Source organism: Ruditapes philippinarum, unplaced genomic scaffold (assembly GCF_026571515.1).
Source record: "Ruditapes philippinarum isolate M1 unplaced genomic scaffold, ASM2657151v2 ctg5618_1_1_1_1, whole genome shotgun sequence".
Classification (NCBI taxonomy): domain Eukaryota; kingdom Metazoa; phylum Mollusca; class Bivalvia; order Venerida; family Veneridae; genus Ruditapes; species Ruditapes philippinarum.
In genome coordinates this window covers 1-16,420 of record NW_026861082.1, presented here as the reverse complement: position 1 = coordinate 16,420, position 16,420 = coordinate 1, and the positions used below count along the sequence as shown (strand labels likewise).

Sequence of the window (16,420 nt, the reverse complement as noted above, 5' to 3'; positions counted from 1 at the left end):
TTTTTAGAAAATTCTAAGTTCAAGGGAGGTAATACTGATAATTTTTGTGCTAAAGTTGTAAACCTTGTCACATATGATGTGGTTAATGACCAGAAACTTATACTTAAAGTTTGAAGTAAACACGTTAAGAAATAAAGAACTTATAGTGAAAAAGCTGGAAAATTTAAATCAGAAATCTTGAAATTTAGGCTATTTGTTGCCATAGCAACCAGAATTAACAACATAGGAAGAAAAGAAAAAAATGTGCATAATCTCCAGACTGCCATCTACCCATATTTCAAGTTTCATAAAAAAATATTTTCAGTACTTTTTGAGTTATCACTGGATCAAGTTTATGTGTTAAATTTGCCATATTTTCAGACTATTTGTTGCCATAGCAACCATAATTTTCAACATAGGAAGAAAAGAAAAAGACGTGTATAATCTCCATACTGCCATCTATCCATTTATCAAGTTTCATAAAAATATTTTCAGTACTTTTTGCGTTATCGCGGGATCCAGTTTTGTGGACGGACGGACTGACAGACAGACGAACGGAGGGTAAACGTAAAGTCCCCTCCGGTTAAACCGGTAGGGGACTAATTAAACCTGATGAAAGGCGCGCTTCAACAGGTAACAACAGCAATTAAAGTATATAATATGTTATTCTGTGCTAAACATGCTCGCCCTCTTTGAGCAACACTCTCACAGATTTCATTTTCGTTTAGGAACATGCACAAATAAATACTCAGGTCGAAGCAATACTTTATTCTTAATTTATAACACATAAACTATACAAGTATGATTTTCTTGAATAAATACTTCAAACAATAATGCATATGTAATTGAATTAATAAAAAGAAACAATTTGAACACAGTTCTCCTCCATAATTGGAGACAAAAAAAGACATTTCACATATACACTCATTCAAAATCATCTTTTGCAAATATCAAAAGTCAGTTACTAATTACAGCCTTTATTAAGCTAAATGTGTGTCTCTGTCAAATGATGTGTATCTCCGGATGCTTAAGATTTGAAATGAAAATATAGTATGTATTTGGCTTGTTTTTATCTTGTTTGTTTTTTTTTTTTCGTAGAAAAACATTCTTGCGCTTTCGTTGTGGAACAATTCTCGTTACTCTCGTCAGTGTGTATGCGATGACATGAAATTGATAAAGAAATGACTGAAGGACGAACGAACAGATGAACAACGGATGAAATGCGATTTTTACTCGTAAACTTTAATCTACAAACGGCAACAAACAATACTAACCCTAGTGGTTTTAAAACACGATTCTCATTTATAGATATGTCAAATTGCCGTTAATACAAAACTGATTTCATAAAATGTGAATCGAAAGAAACGTCAAAGGTGTCACGAATGTTTTGCAACAGTATGATGACGTCACTTAACGAAAAATAAAAGAAGTCAACTTTTTGCCAAAGTCCCGAAGTCGTTCTATTCCTTCTGACAGAGCATTTAAAGAAGTTCAATTTAAGTTTACGCGGGAACAGAGTTTACCAAGGGCTGCAGAGGAGAAATATCGCGACGATTTTCTGACTTATGCGATGAAAAATTAGAAGAGCTGGAACAAAAGCCAACAAATACACCAAAGAAGGAAACAGAAGAATTGACAGATGATATAAGTTTTGGATGAGAAAGAGGAATCAACGGTAGTATCAACCAAAAAAGGAGTGCAAAGTACAAACACGAAAATTAAAAATGAGGCGGAAAATAAGGTAACTTTTGAGTTAATTCTATTAAGAGTTCTCCGTGTTCTTGGCATAATAAGTACTTATTACTACCAAAACATGAGAATACGTATGTCACAACATAAGGATAACATTTTGTATGGAAATATCCTAACTAATGCTTTTATTTCAATATTATAGGTACATTAGTGGGTTATGTCTTTTTAAAATAAAGTTCAAATGTGCAATCATCAAACCTATATCAAAACAACATAAGTGTATTAAGATACTCTGCAAATTCAAAGTATCTAATTTGTTCTTTGTTTGTTTACCAGATGACGGGTCATGTTCTTGCATTAGTTTTTTTTTTTTTTTGTCCAATAGCTTTTTGTCCATTATATAAATACTTAAATATTCCGGATTTCATTCGATTCTTTTCATATGAAGGATTAACAATATCGAGGAACACGTGATTTGTTTTGTTGATTTTTTATTGTATATGTTTGAATACTTTAATGAAAGCGACAGTACATTTGTAATACAATATCCCTTGGAATTCCTCTTTTATGAAGGAAAGACACTTATAAAAAAGACCACGTGGTAAAAGAAGAAAAGGAAAATATTAAAACCACTTCTAAAGAATCTGACAAAGGAAATGACAAGAAAAAGAAGAAGAGGAAGCTCCCAAGGTGTTTTGGTTTCATTTCAACTTGGATTGCTAAAAGGAAGGAGAAACGCCGTGAAAAGAAAAGGAAGGCTATAGCTAGCTGCGTTCCCACACCAACGCTAGGTAAGAATTACACTTAGTACACAAACACACCTTGCTCACATTTGTGACAGTTAAAAATATTATATAAATAATGTTTTCTTCTACTAAGGTTATCATCGTTAACTTTTACTGAAAGAGAAAAAACGCAAAATATTCGACAGTGTACTGAGAAGACAAGAATGGTTTTATTTTGAAACTATTTATTCAGATAAGGCAGTGGCAATACTATTTCTATCTAATATTTTAGTTCAATATGAGCATAGGAAATCACGTGGCGGAGAGTCCTTTGCCATTGAAATGGATTGTAAACCAATAGTAATTAAGCCAATTTTGCCGCCAATTAAGAAAGCTGACGGGCCTGAAAGTATAAATCCCATTTTAAATGCAACATTGGAATCCGGCAGACAATGCTACAAATCGCAGAAATTTAAGCATATTTCATTGTATTGAATCCATCGACGCTAGATAAGTAACGGAAAAAACGAAATATGATGAGATATTGACGAATATATGATGAAGCTTAATATTGCTTATAAAATAACTGTAAATTCACAAGACAAAGAACGGCACTGTATGGCAAGTAAGGAATAGAAGTCTAAGAAATTTTTCTACGGACTTTTATATGTTGTTATTATTACAATAACTATAAACAATTTAGGCAAAATTGCGAATTTTGAAAGGAAAGTTTGATTTTGCCTTATAGTTTATTTTGTGTTTTATTTTACTGTCAACATTTTACAGATACGCCTAGGATGTGACACTCGACAAGAGAAAGCCGAGGCAAAGAGAAGTGAGGAGCTATCTAAAAAGAAAGTATTAGCAAGAGAGCATCAGAGAAAAAAGTAGTTCAGTAATGTTGTCTCACAACAATTGGATTACATATACATGTATAAATAATTTCATAATTTATCTTCAAAAGAATGGTGTTTGCGAACACCTGATGTTAAGATAAGAAAATATCACATTTCATCCGCTTAATCATTATACATTTTCCATATGATAAATATCATTTACAAAAAATATCACAACAGACATATATCATTTACGTAGATGACACTAGATATTATATCATTTACATCACATCAGATATTACATCATTCATATCACATAAATATATCTTTATAATCTACATCATTCAACGACATTGATAAACATTCCATTGACACAATTTTCTTTGATAATTTGTAGAACTGAATGTAAGCAACGAAAAGACGAGGCAGGCGAACAGCGGTTCCGGGAAAAGTTCGAAACAAGGTGTGATACCGACAGGCAGATGCTGAACGAAATAGAAGCTGAATGTCGTCACACAGACCTAGCATCAGCCGGATGTCAACAAGAGCAAGCCGATCACTGGCACTTTCCTCCTCAGAAGAAGAGTCTGTCGCCGACGAGGGCAATAAGACAGCCCTCAAGGTCGGCAGCTCTCACTAAATTATTGGCCGGTCGACACTCCCTATAAATATTAGGCCACATACATTTTGCTATAGTCACGTGATAGGACGTTTTCTTGAAACAAATTACAAAATAAAAGCAACTTATTTCTTTTTCCCTACTCATTTTTCATCTTATAATGTTAAAATATTTTATAAAAAAACAACACGTTTAATTTTCAGTCTGACACCAGATCATTCTATCGCATCGTTTTCAGCCTTATCTTTACTTTTTCGAAACTTGTATACAAATTTCAAATCATATAGTATGTCACATATGTCAATGATAATGAGGAAACTCTCAACCCTCAAAGATACATTTCTTATCATACCCTACTATACATTATAATCACTGGTTTGTTATATTTGAAGTTTCTTAAATTTGGTCTTCTTCATACATTTTAATAAAATTCTAAACAAATTGACAATATGACATATATCACTGTTAAACTTCATATACGTCCAGGGTAATACTTGGCGGCTATGTATGTAACGATTTTAACACCATCTCTAAAATCGTTGTACCGTATCGGCCAATATTTTGAAAAGCATGAGGTGCACGTGCTCGGGTATGCCACATGGTCATTTTGTCATACATTGTGTAGTATCGATTGTTTATTGTGGTCAGTTAAATAAACCAGTGTAAAATCAGAGTTGGATAACATGAGGCGCCGTCCTGGCTTGCCAGTAAATGATAGGAATATCGCGTTGGGATTGCTGGAAGGAGGTGCTTGGCTTCTGACATCGCATGACTTTTTGGTTGCAATGAACAGACTATTTATCATCTGCGACAGCGTGTACGACAGACAGGCAGCGTTAATGATCGACCTAGCAGGGAGACCGCGCATAACAACGCCAAGGGAAGATAGGTACATAGTGACGCCATCACACTGTCACCGCTTCATGCCCGCGACAATATTCGAACAGCGTCTCAGAAAGGCTACGGGGACAGAATATCTGTTTATATCGCCTCGGTCAATATGTCATCTACGGGTGAATATAACATCATATTCAGTGGCTCAATAGTCAATAACTGTATAATGTTGTGATTGAGTGCTTAGTCTAACATGGAAAGGATGTGAAGTGTATTTATCTCATATATTCTTATCACATTCCTTTCCTAAAAATTACCAAAGTAAATCTATGTAATATATACAATTATGATACATATAAAAGGCATAAGCTACTGTTACATAGGGACATACAGGCAGAATGAAAACTGTATATTAAAATCAAAATTTAAGGGCAGATAACTTGAAAAACGAGTTTGTTAACCCCTCATTTTTCACTTAAAATGTTTCTGTTATCATATTTTAATATCGTGCAAAAAGTTTTGACAAATTCTATTCTATTTTCATTCTGCCTATATGTCTATATGAAACTGTAGCATACAACTTTCATATTATGCATGAAGATAAATTGCCTTTAACAAAAACAGTTCACATAGATATTTATATAATTATAAATAACCTGTCATCACGGTCATATTTAGTCAGTGTCAGGAGAATAATGCCTTTTACTTAAATAATACTTTATAACAAAATTACAATATAACAAATTCACATATTTATCATATACATTCAAATTGCATATTAATGTCACATGTACATGTAGAAAATAAAATGTAATGAATTTAGCATACGGCATTTGGTGCTTTTATCCATAATTACCTTTTACATAAATAGAGGAGAAGGACAAAAAAAAAAATCAAAAAAAATCTCCAAGATTAAAAATATCTGTTTGAGTCTGATTATAACTTGAGTGAAGTATGATGAAAGTTTGGAGCTTACATGAACCACTTTGATATTTGCTCTTGAATGGAAAAGTACACAACTTCCAGATAAGTACAGAAGGCTTGAAGGTGCGCTAGTCAAAATATATTAACATGCCAAAGCAAATTCTGAGATATTTTTGTACAAGGTCAAAATCTCGCTTTTAAAAGAGAGGAGATAATGCCCATACACTAAATAGCACAATATCTCATCGAGTAGTACAATTAGCACCTTTAGACACCAAAAACTAATGAAACTATTACTACAGACAAAACAAATAATAAATTAAGTAAATAAAGTATGTAAATACTATATATATGCAGTATATCTTTGCAATATAACAGCCTTATATATCGATATTACATCATAATAAATCATTTAATGAAGAAAAAAGACCACATATTTATTTTTTAACATTCTTATCCTGAGTTTTTAAGTCACACATAAACTATAAAGGTCATATGGCCACTTTCCAGCATTACTGGTGGAGGAAGACCTCAAGTGCCCCTCCATGCATTGCATTTGTATTTCATGCACAAGTGGGAACCTGAGTAAACAAAAAAAACACATTAAGATGTCATATATAAAGAGTTCAATGAAATATTGTCATGACTCAAAAAACCTTACAGTTCAAGTATAACAGTATGGCACTAAATCTTTTAACTGTCATTCCATTCACTTGGAAACTTTTGATGTCATGCTTAAATTAGGTAAAAGGGGCAATAGTAGTAATGAGAATGACATGCTGCCAATAAATACCTTGTCAAAAGTACGGAGGACATTGTACTATGACCCCTAAAAATTTATACTGTATGCCTAATACAAAACATAACATGAAAAACCTAACTGTAATTAAAGAAGAAAAAATTAATTTACATCTTTTTATCATATTTAAAAAACTGATATGGATAAATAGGGACAATAAATGCCTGCACCAATTAAAGGGGAAAAGTTTAAAGAGGATTTCAGAAAAATTTAAGCAAAAATAGATTTAAGACCAGAATACAACTAACAGGTGAATATGAATCAGAAAAGAGAAAATTCGAGTCATATGCAAATTTAGCCAAATAACAAACAGTTTGCTTCAAATATTCATGTAAAAATATAATCATGTATCAACAAATGAGGCTGATAAACCAAAGCATGTATTTGATATTTAAAATTTTTGTTAGTTTTTGATTTATTTGTCCTATGTAAAAAATATTCAAATAAGACTGAATCTCTTGGTATCTTGTTTATATCAACAAATCAAAAATTCTCTCAAAAAATACAGTGTGTCTTAAGATATAATCTAACATAACTGACTAAATCACCTCTCTGTCCTACAGTCCTACTTCTTTAGCCAATTAGATGTTCTAAATTTGAAAATTTCTGACTTTTTCCAGGAAACTGTTTCTATGACCTGTTTATCATTTAAAGTCACACCTTTTTTGATAACATACCTCTTGCCCATCTTGATAATTAGGTCAACGACTAAGTAAATCAGATGCTGATAAGAAAAACACTTTCAACAGCTACAGTAAATTATTCCTACCTCCTTTTGGCTGTTTAAATTGTTTAATATTTTCTTATTAGCATGTAATTATTATATCATTATTTTTTTTATAAATCTATTATAAATGACTGAGACTTCCATAATATATAATAAAAAAAGAAGAAAATAAAAGGAAAATTTGTATATAATCATGGCAGTTTTAAATGCAAGGTAAATGCTGTTGTGTAATGAACACTTTTGGTTCAAACCCAGTCCTTTGGGTTCTTTAGAACGTCTGTTAACTTCTGTTCAGGGGATCCTGGTTCTATCTTATGACAGTATTCCCAACTCTGAAATACAATATAGATATAAACTGTGTATAGAGAAATTCAACACAATGTTTCCTTACAGGTCATAGTAATTTTTATAGTCATATTTTTTTTTCTTATTTCTTTTTTTTTTTAAAGACACATTACTCTTTCTTTTACAGAACACATTATGCTGTTTAAGAGAACTGAGCTTGGATAAGTCATCAAGCATAACCTTAAGAACAGTTTCAGGAGGAAAATGGTGAAGCGGTGAAGCCTTATGAAATTTTCTGCTGCATGTATATTTTACATTATTGTGTATCAGACTTTGTGAGTCAAACATGCAAATACGTGCAGATATTTCCACAACATATACCATGGGAAAAGACAGTTGCAATGTATCAAAATTCAAATTTGACTAAGCAACCCCAATTTCCTTATTAATGTTTTATATCCGTTATCAGTAATTCTCTGTGGTTTTTTGCAACAATTAAAAATGCCAACTTTTCTACATTATCAGCAATGAACTAAAGATAGTACTGAACATTTTAAAGTCTTCCACCACATTGTCACAGCAACATGGGTATTTCTGGATTATAAACTTCTTATATAATGTCCAGACTTTAACTTACAGCATTCAGTGGTAGAGACATCATAATACTTTCTATTCTCGCACCAGGCGTCTGAAGTCCGAACTTCGTTCCCCTGTCATACACCAAGTTGAACTCTGCGTAATAACCTCTGCGAAGAAGCTGCCATCTCCTGCAGTAAAAAATAAAAGTTTACCAGTTTTCTTCTATACTGAGCATTATTAATTAACTTTTCAATATTTGGCACGTTTTCACTTCAAAATGGTTCTCTATGGTCTCTGTCCCTCTATGCATTATATCAGAAATCTTGGTAGTAGATCTAGCATGTACCATCCATAATCAAGATTGACAGCTAAGTTTAAGGATCACTGAGCCTAATGTCAGCATCTATTTGATCCACCATATTTGTATTTTCTTAAATAATGAAATATAAATATTAAAGGTGAATATTGTGGATTCATTTGGTCAGCAAGCCTTACCTATTCTTGTAGGAGTAACCTTTATTTTTATTTTTCTTCACCAATGGAATGTATGAAGGCATGACTGATGATGCACAGGTCTGTAAATATAATACTTTTACAAATAAACAAATATTAATCAAATATTAAGAGGATATTTTTTCGTTTGAGTGAAATATGGAACATATTTTCACGAAACATGATAAAATGCCACATATTTTCACGAGCCGTGATTTACATGTTATGTACGATTAATGATTGATTTTGCAGCATCACTCACCATAATTCTACTGAGTTTCTAATGCAGTTAAGGATATTTTTTAGCATATTTTGACCTCTTTTTGGCAGAGATGTAGATCTATGCCTCTATTTTTGGTAATTAACGTGGATTGCAAGGGCCATTTGCAGCGTGTGAATTACTTTATATGTTCATAATTTTCTTTTAAATTCATTTTTAAATTTTCATGAAAATTAGCATGAATCTTGAGGCATGCTGCTTTAAACTTGATTGGGAGCACTTTATATCACTACTAACATATACGATGTATGAATTAGTCCTTACCATGGTAAATATCATATATGGACCTGTCTATCTTTTGATTTGGAAAAAAAACAGCACTCATCATATTTGAGGAAAATTTCAAAATAAGTACTAACAGACCATGATCAGACGGCTCAAATACTGGCTAATCTTGATCTGAATTAGTTGTACTAGCAGAATTATTTGCAGCAAACAGGGTTAATATTTTTTTCATTTTCTGCTGCTGCTTGCAAGACGGGTATATCCATCCCATCTGCAGTACCATTATCTTAACTACCAAAATTAAAATATCTATAATGTACCTATTTTTTTTATGGTATTTCTAATTATAATGTTGGTTTGAGGTTGGAATAATTCCATTTTACCTCAACTTGAATATTTTAGTCCATAAAATGTGTAAGCTTCATATACATTTTTTGTATCTTATATGTATATAGGATGGTGCTACAATATTTAATATTTCCTTATGTTTCTAAGAATGAAAAGGACTAAGTTTCACTGATTAATTCTACAAGCATTTGCTGCTGTACCTTTTCTTAAAGTACACATATCTATCAAAGTGTAGTCAATGATAAAAGTCAATAACAATTAGGTCAATCCGCAATGTTTATAGGTAAAGCTACGTATGCAAATTAGCACATCGAATTTATGTGATATTGACGTAGATGCAATACATGTATAGTACTATAGTACATGTATCTGCAAAATGTTTCTTTGGTTAATACATTTTTATTTCATGATAAATAATTACATAAGTTTTGTCAGGGAAGATGTTTGACAAAAAAGAAGTTTCTTAACTGATATCTTCAATAAGATGGAAATATTTAACAAGACATAAATCAAACTTACAGAAACAAATTTAAAAGTTTTTTCAGCAGAGCCGTCGTCCAAATCATCAAAGAAAATACCACCAACACCACGAGACTGACCTGTAACATGTCATACTATAATACGCAAGGTTAAGACAGATTAAAATATAAAATTTCCGTAGTCAAAATAAATGCCTTGAAACTCGCCCAACACAGTGAAACTGAAAATGTAAACAATACTCAAACATCTGCACCTCAAAATTTACATAAATATGAAAAAAATAATCATAGATGAAATTGTACTTAAGAAAAGTTCAATAATACCAGTATCAAAATGTTAATATCTCGTGTATATTTATAATACATTCTTATTTCATTAAAAGTTCTTCCTGGGAAGGAATGAATCTAATGAAGTTTTTGATTCTATGCATAAACTTTTCATGGCTGAAAAATGCTTGAGTGGAATTATGAAACTTTACAGATGCTGCAGCTAGCCAGTATTGCTAGTTGTTTGTTCGTTTTTTTTCTATTTGAGCCGTGTCACGACAAAACCAACATAATGGGTTTGCGACCAGCATGGATCCAGACCAGCCTGCGCATCCGCGCAGTCTGATCAGGATCCATGCTGTTCGTTTACAAACCCTATAACAAGTAGAGAAACTGATAGCAAACAGCATGGATCCTGATCAGACTGCTCGGATGCGCAGGCTGGTCTGGATCCATGCTGGTCGCAAACCCATTATGTTGGTTTTGTCGTGACACGGCTCTATTAATTTTATAATCAGTAGATCAACAGAAGCACCTTAATTCAAAATGCTTTCATTTATCAACATTTTGCTTCACACTCTTAGGATAAATATTAAAACAAACAAATGATAAGGCATAATTATAGTTAGGTAACTTTAAAAGGGGGAAAAATGTAAATTTGTATCTCAAAGAATCTTATGTTATACAATAAAGACTTTTTGTACTATTTTGGGCGAAAAATAATCATATTTTCTACAGATATATTCGTTATTTCATAAAATATAATGTAACACCATTTTTAGGGATTTAGTCCTAGCCCTTTAAAAAATTGTGCTAGATAATTCTTTCATGTCATCTTATCCAATAAAAACACCTGTGCGGTTGAGGAAGCCAAAGGGGGATTTAACCTCAAATATAATTTGAACATTAGATCTCAATATTAGGGATCCAGTGCACTCCCCAATATCAGGCTTCTTCCAATTAAAGAGGTTGTTGGAAGAAAAGTCTCTGTGTTGAATCATCAACTTCCACAAACTAGCTGAACAGCTCCTTCATATGAGCCGCTCCATGACAAAACCAACATAATGGGTTTGCGACCAGCATGGATCCAGACCAGCCTGAGCATCTGCGCAGTTTGATCAGGATCCATGCTGTTCGCTTACAAACCCTATAACAAGTAGAGTAACTGATAGCGAACAGCATGGATCCTGATCAGACTGTGCGGATGCGCAGGCTGGTCTGGATCCATGCTGGTCGCAAACCCACTATGTTGGTTTTGTCGTGACGCGGCTCATATCATGCATTCAACATCTCGAACAGAACTCCAAATCACATAAGTTTCTAAATAAATGAATTACATTATGAATTACACAAAATAAATTTTGAAGCATATTTACTAACCTCTATGTTTGATGTAGAAATAATCATCGCACCATTTCTTGAACCTCGGATAATAGCTTTTGTCATGTTTATCGCAGGCAGTCTTCAAGGTCTTATGGAAATGTGTAATATCCTGAAGTAAAGTAAAAAATTTGACAAGTCTATTTATAAAATATAAATGTAGATTGAAGTTCAGGAAAAAGACATTTTTTAAAAAGTACATAGCCACTTGTTTAGACAGGTGACTCTCTTTACAGTCGCAATAATGATTTGTATATATTAGATACTTCCTAATTATTACAATATTTAACTCCGTTGCATTTTTAGGTTCAATATTTTATATAATTGAAGCAATACAAACAGCTAATTAAGGTGATCGGCAAATTCATTTTATATATTTGAAGGAAACTATTACTTATAGCATCAAAAAGGTTTTTATTATATAAAATTGTGAGAGATTTTAATCTTATCTCAAGCTACAGGGTCGGCAAAAAATAATTTTGACTTACTTGTCTGTTTTATTTTAATCATTGTTTACTTGTTCATATGATATGATAAAGTTGATTTTGAAAAAAATTCACTTGTCTCCACAGGCTGTTTTTCACCGCCCATGAACTTGCATGAGTTATATTGGAAATGACCCTTAAAATGGCAGCCAGGGGAGGTAATACATCCTTTGTGAAATGCACCTTTACCACCAGATAACAAACTGGCGAATTTACATCTAACCAGACTCTTTACTGTTTGTTTTTGATTTTAAGTCTGATTGAACTTACAGACACATTCTCTAATCTGTTCCTGGAACCAAACATGACCGAACAATGAGTGTAAAAACGGCTTGCTCCTGGTGGGGTTTGAACCCACATGGCCAGCTATCCTTAGATTATCAGTATGACATGTTGACCACTCAGCCATGCCACCAGCAAGTCCAATGATCATATAAAAAGTTGAGTTAATTACCTCTTCATCAAGAAAGTATGGTGTAAGATCAGTGCCTCCACCAAACCACCAGTGTTTCATTCCAGTTTCATCTGTTACTTCAAAATAACGGTAGTTGAAATGTATGGTTGGAACATTGGGATTTTTCTAAAAAACGACAAATACAATTCTGCTATAATACAAAATATGAAAATTTACCTGTACCTTTACATCTTGCATATTCATGTCTCTCAAAATACATAGAAATAGCAATTTTGTTGCAATAAAATCAAATTTCTGTTATTTTTGTTATTTTCTCCCTGTATGTTAAAGAAATGTCAATTATGTGATTATATCTGTCCAATGATTGGATATATAACCTGATCAGCGTTACTGGATATATGACATAACACATCATCATTGGATTATACAAAGATTGCTGTCAGCATTAACTCGTTTTTCATTGGACAATTACCAGTACTAATTGATGCATGCAATAAGGGAAACAAATATTGGCTGCTTCAAAAATCTAAATTTGTATTGCTTTAAGCTGGTGCTAGTCTGAAATTTGCACCTTTGAATTTTGTTTTAAAGGCACTCCACTGAGAATAAAAAGCCTAAAAACATAAAAATTGAAATTCTTACATAGATCAAGTTTAAGGACTTAAAATGTAAAACTCTGCAAAGAATGATAAAGAAATATGAATTATATTAAAAATCCATCTAAACTGGTGGCAAAGGCTTATTATTTATTTTCGACAACTACTTTTGTAACCAGAAATTACTAACTTCTCCCTAAGTGACCACCAACTCACCCCACATGACTTATAAATCAGCTGTGAGAGAAAATGATCATTGGACTACAAATGTAAGTATCTGAGACAGACTATCATGGAGAAATTTCATGTCACCCCATGGATCAAACCAGTGACCCTGGATTACAAATCCAATACCCTCTCTATTGAGTAAAGCCAGCAGAGCAGGCAATATTGTTCACTTACAGGATGTATTACTGAGCTCACTCCAGTAGCAAAGAATGGCAGAGTCTTTCCTTCTAGGCTTTTCCCTCTGAAATATAAAATTCATATCATTTAAAGTAAATAAAAACAAGACTATTTATTAGGCGTTTTCATTGTTTTGAAGTGCATATAAAGTTTTATTAACAAAATTTATTACCAGTAAAAATTATGTTGTTTTGATAATTTTATGGTTGATTCTACAAAGATGTAACTGTTGAACGTAGAATATCTATGCTATTTTACATAAATGCAAAATGAACTGACCTTGACTTCATTTGTTGTACAGCCGCTGGCGGAAGGTTGCCCATGACAACAGAAATGTTAACCCCTGCCTTCTCAAACACTTCACCATCCTGCATCACACAGGTGATACCTCCACCTCCCTGTAATGAAAGGTCAAAGTTCAAGGTCAACTGAACTTTTCTAACACCTAATGGCTTGCCTATGCAATTACTGAACAGCCAGGCCAGTCAGCAAATTTGTACAGTTTTACCATACTCTTTACATTCAACTGCTGGATAGTAGTACTTTGTTTTCTCAACAAAAGACAGTTCAAAGGTAAAATTAGGACAAGCCCAATACACAACACCAACTGGTAATAGATTATAAATAGAAAAGTGAGTACTTTAAGTTAATACAGAATTTAATTTGGTTTGATGGTGTAGGAGGCTATAAACGTGAATCTGTTTCTAGAATGAACAAGTACTACACAATGAGTATACAGATTCTTGCTGAAGGAAACAACAGCTTTCCCATAATGAACCAATGTGGCCAGAATAAATGCTTAGACCACTAGTCCATTATGTTAACCACTCAGCCATGCTACCACAAGCAGGGCTTTTTTACCTTCTTTAGCAGGGGCTGTCATAGGGCTGCTTCCGGATAGAAAAATTCTTTAAAATCATGCAGTTTTTCTCAAAAATTGAATTTACATCCAGTTTTTCATTCCCCTTTTGTAATTATATACCGTGTAATTTTACCCCAAAATTAAGGGCAGGGCTGTTTCCCCCAACCTGTGAAAAAAAGCCTTGACATGAGTACTCTTGCCGTTTGTAAGTATATATACTGAACAAAAAATTTAGCTTTGCTTATACCGATAGTTGTGCAATGGACTCAAAAATAGAACTTCTGCAAAAGGGAGATAACTTAAGTTCTTGACAAATGAAAACAAAAATGGTTCTGTAAAATAATGTATTGCTGACACATGCTGACACATGCTGATAAAACAAAACAGAATTATACACTTTGCTTTTTTAATAAATAAAATGGAAATATTGTATCAAAATTTAACTACCTCTTTTCTTTGCCATTTATCAACTATGAATTTTTTTACCACCCTCCTCAGCTTCTAGGGCTTTGCAAAATTCTGCCTGCAAAACAAAAAATACATGCACCATGACAAAAATCTTCCCTGAGTTACTAAAAATGTGATATCCTTGAAGCTGTACAAGTCTTTAAGAGCCATTGAGGTATACTGAATAAGACAGGACTGGAAACTTTTATCAAGATTTTTTTGTACCATTTGATGTAGGTCTGAACTAATAACTTGTGTGGCAAAATTTCAGATCATTTGCTCTCTCTTTTTACTCCAGAAAAGTCAATTTCAGTGTGCAAAATGACACAAAAATGAAGTGTATAAACACTTTTAACACAAATGGTCTTCTTAATCCAATCAATTCTGATAAATTTCTTTTTTATCTGTTGCATATTTTTTCCATTTTAAGTGCTCTATTATGCTTTTAAATTTAATGTTTTAAGCATTTGAATTTCAGTTTAGACATTTAGATCACAGTTTAGGCATTGTCAAATCCTTTAAATATCTAGGTGTACATCTATTCAAAATCGGACAATGGAATAGAACGCAGGAACGTATAGCACAACATGCGTCTTTCGCTCTTCATAATTTATTTATTATCTTTAATCAAGTAGATTTACCCGTTTCACAGCAAATAAAATTGTTTGATTCTCTCGTATCATCAACTTTAAATTACGCGGCGGAGGTATGGGGATCACACATCGCACCCACTGTCGAAGTTATTCATTGTAAATTTTGTAGAAAAATTTTAGGAACTAAATTATCCACAAACCGAGAAGCGTTATATGGCGAACTTGGTCGAACACCTATGTATATTCAATGGAAAATAATTATGATTAAATATTGGATTAAGTTATTATCGCTTCAAGAAAGTACTATCCTTTTTAAAACATATTCTATGTTAAGAATTGATGCTGACAATGGACAATCTTATAATGGTAAAAACTGGGCTTACACTATTAAACAAATATTAGATGAATCTGGATTAATATTTGTATGGGAAAACCAATATAGCATACAGGTAGATTTTAAAACAATTAAATTCAGAATTCTTAGTTTGTATTACGAACAATGGTATACCTTGATAAATAATTCACCTTGTCTTGATACATACAGTTTATTTAAACATACTTTTGATTTAGAAATTTTCTTAAGTGTAATTAAAGAACCAAAGTATAGAATAGCCTTATCTAGATTTAGAACATTGTCACACAATTTAGCTATAGAATATGGAAGATATCGTAATATTCCAAGAAATGAACGTTTTTGTGAAAATTGTCAATTTAATCAAATAGAGAATGAATATCATTTTTTAATTATTTGCCCGAAGTTCTCCGATTTGAGAAAAAAGTATCTTACATGGCCGACTAAGCAAAAGTTTTTCAATTTAATGTTTGAATCATCGTTAACTGTAATGAATGGTTTAACCTTTTCCCTTATATAAGCGTGTTTCGACGGCTTTTTGCCCCCCCCCCCCTTTTTTGAGGCCTCAAACAGTGAAAAAATGCCCTATTTAGGCCCCAAACACTGTCTTTCGTTTGAGAAATGTTGTTAAAAAAAAGTGACCTTTTTTTTGGCGCCGCCCCCCATCCAAATATTACATCAGGGGGTTGCCAGAAGGGGGATGTGCCCCCTTCTGTTTGGGGGTTTGAAGGGGGCAGAGTCCCCCTCATCGCCAAGAAAATTTTGGACTTGTGAGAGGCTTAAAATGACCCCAGG

General features: G+C 32.9%; 1 protein-coding gene across 1 annotated transcript; it reads right to left on the bottom strand.

Annotated features, from left to right (window-relative positions):
- Positions 1-6,500: 6,500 nt before the first annotated feature.
- LOC132714438 (oxygen-dependent coproporphyrinogen-III oxidase-like) lies at positions 6,501-14,756 on the bottom strand (the record flags this gene model as incomplete). The annotated part of the gene is given in 10 exon segments (XM_060697327.1): positions 6,501-7,467; positions 8,058-8,187; positions 8,495-8,574; positions 9,864-9,943; positions 11,471-11,582; positions 12,410-12,535; positions 13,369-13,435; positions 13,651-13,769; positions 14,681-14,716; positions 14,718-14,756. Coding segments are annotated over 10 exon segments (876 nt in total), but the record flags the coding sequence as incomplete, so codon positions are not given.
- Between the last annotated feature and the right edge of the window lie 1,664 nt (positions 14,757-16,420).